Source organism: Magallana gigas, chromosome 7 (assembly GCF_963853765.1).
Source record: "Magallana gigas chromosome 7, xbMagGiga1.1, whole genome shotgun sequence".
Classification (NCBI taxonomy): domain Eukaryota; kingdom Metazoa; phylum Mollusca; class Bivalvia; order Ostreida; family Ostreidae; genus Magallana; species Magallana gigas.
Window position 1 is genome coordinate 18,043,415 of NC_088859.1, and position 7,956 is coordinate 18,051,370.

At 32.9% G+C, this 7,956-nt stretch overlaps 1 protein-coding gene across 2 annotated transcripts in view; it reads left to right on the forward strand.

Moving 5' to 3' along the window:
* The window catches only part of LOC105320372 (protocadherin Fat 4), a 46,912-nt gene extending 41,402 nt beyond the window's left edge, over nucleotides 1-5,510 (forward strand). For both annotated transcript variants that reach the window (XM_066065616.1, XM_066065617.1), the window contains exons 49-52: nucleotides 322-450; nucleotides 2,062-2,262; nucleotides 3,917-4,128; nucleotides 4,330-5,510. In XM_066065616.1, coding sequence (XP_065921688.1) covers nucleotides 322-450; nucleotides 2,062-2,262; nucleotides 3,917-4,128; nucleotides 4,330-4,378 — 591 coding nt within the window. In that variant the 3' untranslated portion in view covers nucleotides 4,379-5,510. The remainder of the gene's footprint in view (nucleotides 1-321; nucleotides 451-2,061; nucleotides 2,263-3,916; nucleotides 4,129-4,329) is intronic.
* Nucleotides 5,511-7,956: the final 2,446 nt, after the last annotated feature.

A 7,956-nucleotide genomic window follows, 5' to 3' on the forward strand; every position in this document is an offset into this window, starting at 1 on the left:
ACAAATTTTTTTTTCTGCCATTACCAAAATCTTGTATATTGGATAAATTTATTTCAAAGCATACAATGCTCTGAAGCCTGCTCTCTGTTTTCTGTAAAAAAAATATCTGAAAAAAAGCCTTTTATGCCAATATTTTTTTTAATGAAATACATAGTTGATATGAACAAAATGGGAAAAATTTTACTTAAAAATATATGTACATATTTCTATACATATTTCCTCAAGTGAATGTCATTGATTAATTTCTCCATGTTAATATATCTTCAAATTTTTCGCAAAGAACAATTTTTTTTATGGCCTTTTTTTTTTATCTTTCCAAAGGATAGTGCTATGTATGCAATTGAAAGCTCACTTCCTTTGTCTGGAGTTAACATCTTTAATATGGATGCAGTTAATGGGATAATTACTACAAATATTTCGCTTCGGAGTGGATCAAATTACTTTTATCAGGTATGATTATGCTTTCTGTAAGTCGTATTAAAAATCTTTCGCTCATTTATCTTCGCATAGTATACAAACTGTTTATAAAGCGTAAATATATTATGCCTAAATAGAATACGGTAAATGTTTTATAAGGAAATCTTAATAAAGCCGATAGTGGGTGTCGAATTCTCGACCATAAAAGCATTAGCATATTGCGCTACCATTATGCCACAGCATCCGATGACTCCGGCTCAATGGTAGTGTCAGGTTAGTTGTGAAAACACTTTTTATTGTAGAAACGGTAGATAACAGGTTGGACACAAGTGTAAACAAAAAATTCATTTTTCCTCTTATACTGCATATATAATCTACATGTAATTTAATGTCATACAAAATATGAAAAACAAACCTTACAACACTATGAAAGCTCGAACAAACTTAAATTTAATAATAATATGTTACATGCATGTATAACGTGCGAGTACCCATTATTGCCGAAAAATACATAATTTTTTTCTACTACTCTCTTCATGTAAGCTGTCACGTAAAAATTTCTAGGCGAATCTCTGCACTGATCATTTAATTCAATTTTTATTTTATTTTCATTAATATCGACTTACGTCTGGCTAAAATTAAACCCTGTCCATGACCTTCGATTTACCGGAAGTTCGAGTACCCATTATTGCCGCTCATATCTTTTCGTTATTTTCCAGTAATTAATCGGTAAAAAGGTCAAACTTTTAAAAGAATCTATCAATTTAAGATAAAATATAAGAATATAACATAGAAAATTATATCATAAACGCAATATTATAAGCAATATTCTTTTCAATGTCCCTGCGGCCACATGCACACAAACGGGGGAACATGTGCTTCACATGTCTTGGGACAAATGATGAAAAATTTAAGAAATGCATTGTTCATTTATTGAAAGCTTTTTATATATGTTTTAGTGTATCCAGTAAAACAAATAATAGGTGTGAAAGTTAATAGCAACGCCCCTGATTTACACCGCAGGTGCATGTGGATAAATCTTTCATCCGCCTCAGGTTGCAAACAAAATGGCATTTTACAAGCAAGCAGACGCTCGGCTTCCTTTCTTAAATATTGTGTAGTAGGAATTGTATCTTGCGTATTTTTGTCAAATTTCATAACATGGAGGTAAATATTCTTCGAATTTGGACATAAACAAAAATGCCCTGTCATAAAAATGGATTACAAGTCAAAGATTCAGAAGCAGGTGTCACCGCACGGATACAGCTGAGATACGTTTTCATAGGCTTACCTTTATTACGGTGAGTTCCAAACTGTTTGAAGTAGATTTTCTTCATTCCCACCTCTTAAAGTGTCTTAAAAATTCTATTATTTATTTATTTTGGTTTGTAGCTGAAAACTACGAATAAATAGCGGAAATCTTGCTGTTTGAATAACAATCGGCAATAATGGATTCTCGGCAATAATGGGTACTCGCACGTTAGATATAATCTTGCAATAAAAAAAAATACCTATTGCACTAGAACTCATTGAAAACCATCACAAAAACGGAAACCTTGGTCAATGCAGACAGTGTTGATTTTTGCATTGTTTCACAAAATTAAAAAAAATATAGAGATGTTTGCTTTAAACATTTTATTTTAGCTGGAAGTAAAAGCCACGGACAAAGCCAACCCTGCCCGTACCGGTAGAACCACCGTATTTGTTATCGTGGAGGATTTCTGTTGTCTATCCATCAACAGGACGTGTGAACTGAACAGCAATGCACCGATTTTTAGCGCACCTTTGTATTTTGTTAACGTGATGGAAGGGGACTATTCGACTAATAATCAACCGCTTATAGAGGTTAATTTAAAATTCAGATTAATGATAACGATTTTTTTTTCTTTTCTTATTTTTTTTTCTCTGCTTTTGATAAGAAATACATGTAACTACTTAATAAAATGGCCTACGTGCGGTATTATGCATTTTTTCGCCCCCAAAAATTTAAGTTTTTGAAAATCTTTAAAAATAAGATGGCAGATAGTTGAAATCATATTGAAAAATAAGTGTGTAAAGGGTTATCACCATAGTGACGTCATAATGTAAAAATAACGTCATGAAATTTGTCTTATTTTGATAAAATCAATTTTTGTAGCAAAATATGGGCGTTTTCCGATGGTTTTTCGACTGGGAAACATCGGGTGCAGGCTTGCTCAAGTATCATTTTTATACCCCCCGCAAACGAAGTTTGGGGGGGGGTATATAGGAATCACCTTGTCCGTCCGTCCGTCTGTCCGTCTCTCTGTTCATTTCGTGTCCGGTCCATATCTTTCTTATGGAGAAACATTGGAAGATTTTACTTCACACAAAGATTGCTTATGGCCTAAGGGTGTGTCATGACCTTGAACAAAGGTCATTTGGACAAGGTCAAGGTTTACTGACAGGAAAAGTGCAAAATTTGTGTCCGGTCCATATCTTACTTATGGAGAAACATTTGAAGTCTTTACTTCACGCAAAGTTTGCTTATGACCTAAAGGTGTGTCATGACCTTGACCAAAGGTCATTTGGGCAAGGTCAAGGTCACTGGCAGGAAAAGTCCAAAATTCGTGTCCGGTCTTTATCTTCTATTGGAGTAATATTTGAAGTTCTTAATTCACATCAAGATTGCTTATAACCTGAGGGTGTGTCATGACCTTGACCCAAGGTCAATTGAGGAAGTTGAAGGTCATTGTTTAATAGAAAAATCGGGCTCAGTATACCAATGATTCAAATTTTTATGATAAATGGCCGCTTAACATGTCGAATTTTGTTTGATTCGAGTCATGTTTGTAAACATAAGGATGCAACTGTCCTCATGCATTAACACTTAACTTGATCTAAAATGGAATTATAAGAATAGAAATTGGTTTGTGTACTCATATAAGCATTAACAGTTTTAAAAAAAATAGAGCAGTTGTCATTTATAGAAAATGGAGGGTGAAACATATTCATCCAATATTTTCTATAATAGAAAAAATACATCAGTTATGATTTTTTCTTAACGGGGGGTATCAATTGTGAGCTTGCTCACAGTACCTCTAGTTTAGTATGATGTGTATAACAATAGGAAGAAAAACATAAGTTAAATTCGTACTTGAGCAGACTTGCGCTCTATATCCGAATGCAAAATATAAAAAAATGACAATGTTTTCATTTTTTGTAAAATTGCGAGAATTGGGTCATTTAGGTGACGTCATAGATAAACAACGAATGAGTAATGAAGACTAAAATCAAGATAAAAGTGATAGGCATCCTATGTACACTGATTTATGAAGATTTGATTTTTATACGGCACAATTTTATAATTGGCGAAAATTGGGGGCAGATATTAAACTATACCAAATATAGTCCTTTTCTTTCTTCTGTACACAGACAAAATGAAAGGAATTCGTGTATTTGAAGAATATCTTAAAGGAAAGGTATATATTTCTTTGTACTGACTTTTTAAAAAAAGTAATTGCCATTTATCTTGTTTAAGGTTTCGGCAAGTGATAATGATTTTGGACCTGATGGTGACCTTGTGTTTGAAATACAAAGTGTGTCAAATAACGGAGATGGAAAATTTAAAATACAGCAGAAGCCGTCGGAAAAGAAAGCAACTCTTATTTGCGTTGGCAAAATCTCAAGAGACTTGACCTATGTTATTGTGGTTCGTGCCTCTGATCACGTAATCCACGTTTCTAGAAAAAGGTAGGTCGGTTGGTAATTTATACGCACAAATAGGAAAAGTAAAAGCACGGAGAATCAAAACTTAAAATACTTAATTCTGATTAAATAGCTACATTTTCAAAGCATCTCCTAAGAGTTCAATGTTTATGCTATGAATAATATATGACATTTTTTTCCTTCAATTTTTACCAAGTTTCACAGAATTTATTAATTTATTTGTAGAAGTTCTTCCGTACCTGTAGAGATCAAAGTAGTACCATTTAGAAATTAACCGATTGAATCGTCTGTTGTATTTACACTGTGAATTATCAAATATTATTTAAATAAATATGTAAAGATTGTTATACATATAATACTTGTTATAATAAAGAAAAGAAAATATGTTATGCGATTTGAGTAAATAACTAAGTCTTAGTACTAAAAGTACTGAAAAGCGCTAACATAGCTTGGTTCAAAAGGAGATTTACTTTGTGCAAGCTTAGATAGAAATGGGCTTATTGAAATGTTGGCATAATTATCTTTAATATCAATTGAAAATATTCAAGGCCAAAAGGTTCAAAATGGCGTTGAAGTTGTACTTATATACATTTTTCCTTATTCAATTTATTTTTCATAAAGAAAATTAAGTCAAAATTTACATTCTTTTACGATATATATTATGAATTATCATATACACTAAAATTAATGTGAATTAAAGCTGAATACGACTTGTAAATGAACGCTTGCCTAAAACAAGGTATACAGTATAAAAGCCTTCGATTTTGTTACATTTGATTTCACACGTACCTCGATCTTGTTTACGATGTTTGTTTGTCTAATGTTTGCACTTTGATATGGTTGTTATACGTGCATTTTCTTTACAAATGTATTGCATCACCATTATTAATAATTGGTGTTCTGAATCTCCTTGTGCATAAGTACTGCATATAGCTGGTATGTTGTTGCGTCAAATAACAAATGTTAGTGAGGTAAGATACACGTCCACACTGGTGAGATTTACATTGCAAACTTGAAGTGTTTAGTCAAGTCCTTATGTATGTGCTGTAGGGCAAGCGGCGAGCACAAAAAACTAAAATGGCCATTTATAAGTCGTCTTCAGCACTTTTAGGTGGAATACCACATCATCACAAAAATGCTGACATTTGATAGAAATGCCATTTAGTTTTATAAACGGGATTTATCGACGGTAACGTGCAATTAACTCCGTACCTGAGTTGTTAGAGTGTCGGACTTATTTGAATTTGAATCCTGCTGCGGCTTTTGTTGTTACATGTACGTACTAAATTGAATTATTAGATACATGTATTCATTTTTTACCCCCAAATTGCAAATGTTTTGCTTAATTGACATATGTATTATTTATCATGATATCTTTCATATTCAATAAATATACTGCCAATTTTTTCAGGTGTGTTATTTCACATTAAATACAGTGGGGGTTCAGATATCCGGACGCTTCAGTCTACGGACTATTTTTTTGGAAACAAATTTTTATACGTTATTTCGTCTCATTTATCCGGAATTTCGCCTTCCGAATCCGGACGGTCTGATCTTACCACAAAACACTGTTTAACTATAAATTTTGCTTCATTTAAATCGACGGTGAAATTTCATGATACCCCGATAAATACCCAATACTTTTCGTCAGTCTGGGCACCACACACTAAGAAACTTAAAGACAAACTAGAAAATGTACAAAGACGAGCAGCACTTTATGTCACACATAACTATCACAATACCACTTGTGTATCTAATATGCAACATCATCTTAATTGGCCGGCATTAGACCACAGAAAAAAGCTGCATCTTAATCCACGGACAACAACCATGTAATACTAGTCCCCTTCACACTCATACCTTCAGTACACGTTCAGATTACTACAAACACAGCTTTTTTCCTCACACATTAAATCCTTTAAATTTCACACCCAGTGGTGTCAGCAGCCTCTTTGGGACAGTTTAAAACTGTAACCTAAAATGATGTCCCATAGCTCTAAAATTTCTATAGAGTGTTATGTAAATACATATGACATACATGTAAACATTTTCATGTCAATTTAACTGATGCAATACAATAGAAAGACTACGCCTGCCAATTGAGTTTCACACCCTTTTTACCTGCAAGCACCTACGAGTAGCTTGTTTAAACACTCTGACTTACCAAATCACTTTCAAATATTGCCGACATAGCTGGTTAGACAGGATAAGTCACGCCTTACTCCACATCTTGTATCTTTACACTGTGCACCTGTCAAGTGCAATCACTTTTAAAACACCCCTTTATTTCAAGGAGGAATGTGCTTAATAAATCTGTAAAGATTTTCATAGCTTTATGGTATTTATATTCAAAAAAGTTTTTCAAACGAAATGCCTTGTAATATTAAGTCAAAACCGGAAGTATAGGAAGAAAACAAAAAGGAACGCATTCCATCTGCTCAGAAGTGTATTGGTGAAAAATCGACCCGTCTAAATATAGATTGTAAAAAACAAAACGTAGATAGGCACATTTTCTCACTTATTATTTAAGTTTGGTTAAAATTCCCTGACTAAATAACAATATAAAGCAGGGTTCCATGTATTAAAAACAGGTAAATTTCAAAGGACAACTCTACTTTGTTGCCATTTCGTATGAAAAGCCAAAAAACCAAAAACAAAAACAAAACAAGACAAAAACAAACTAGATGCTGTCTTTAGACAGTAATACCCGCACCAAGTGTTTGCCCCTAAATAAAACTGTTTTGTACCAGTTTAGTTAAAAGTGAAGGCCACATGCAAGTTCCGGTAATACATTTACAAATTATAATTTTCATAACAGAAGGATAAGATCCCTTCCCATATGATAATACACATGAGCAGCACTTTATGTGGAATTTGGGGTTAGGTTGTGTGCATATGAATCTTAAGTTAATCAATAATCTTAACATTTCATGTCCTAGAAAGTATAATGGTCTATATAATTATTACAAACAAAATTAAATTATGCCCCCTCTCTGCGGCGGTTGCCGGCTTTAGATTTGCTTTTGTGTGCTTACATGTACATATATCGTGTGCACGGTTTAGAAAAGGGGTGGGAGTGAGGGGTCCAGACCCCCCCCCCCCATGAAAATTGATTTATATCAAAAATAAAATTACCAAAACTACACCTGGGACTCCAATGCCCTTACAGACATGTAATTGCTCCAACTCATTGTGCTTCAATGTAAGGTAATATTATTTAAATATCATATTTATACTTCATTGTTTATTTCAATAGGAAGAATACATTACAATATGCAGGTACCCTGCACCACCTTTAAGTTATTATTTACCTAATAAAATAGTGCAAGGGGTTTTGAAGAATAGGTCATAAAAAATACATGCATGTTACAAATAACTGATCTTTTTTTCTGAAGTTACGTACACAACACAGGTTTACAGGTCTCAGTAGCGGGTACTAGTTTTACCCAGCTCTTCGATTAGATTGGTCTCACGTGGTGTATATATATATATATATATATATATATATATATATATATATATATATATATATATATATATATATATATATATATATATATATGCGTTTTTCATATGCAGAAAAGGATTATTTAACATGCATAAACCTTTCTTTTGTGATGATCAGCTAAAGGGATTCATATTTTGCTCTAATTGGATTATCATTATGAAGTTGACCAATATAGGAAAGCATAATACATGATTAGTTAGTATTATAGTAGCACAATATTATGAGACACCGGTATGTACATAAGTATTATTTTCACTTTCTAAATAAGTAATCTCCCTTTGCTAGCTTACTGTATCATCATCTTTTAACATTTATCGTTATCTATCCTATTGCATTTGTAAAGT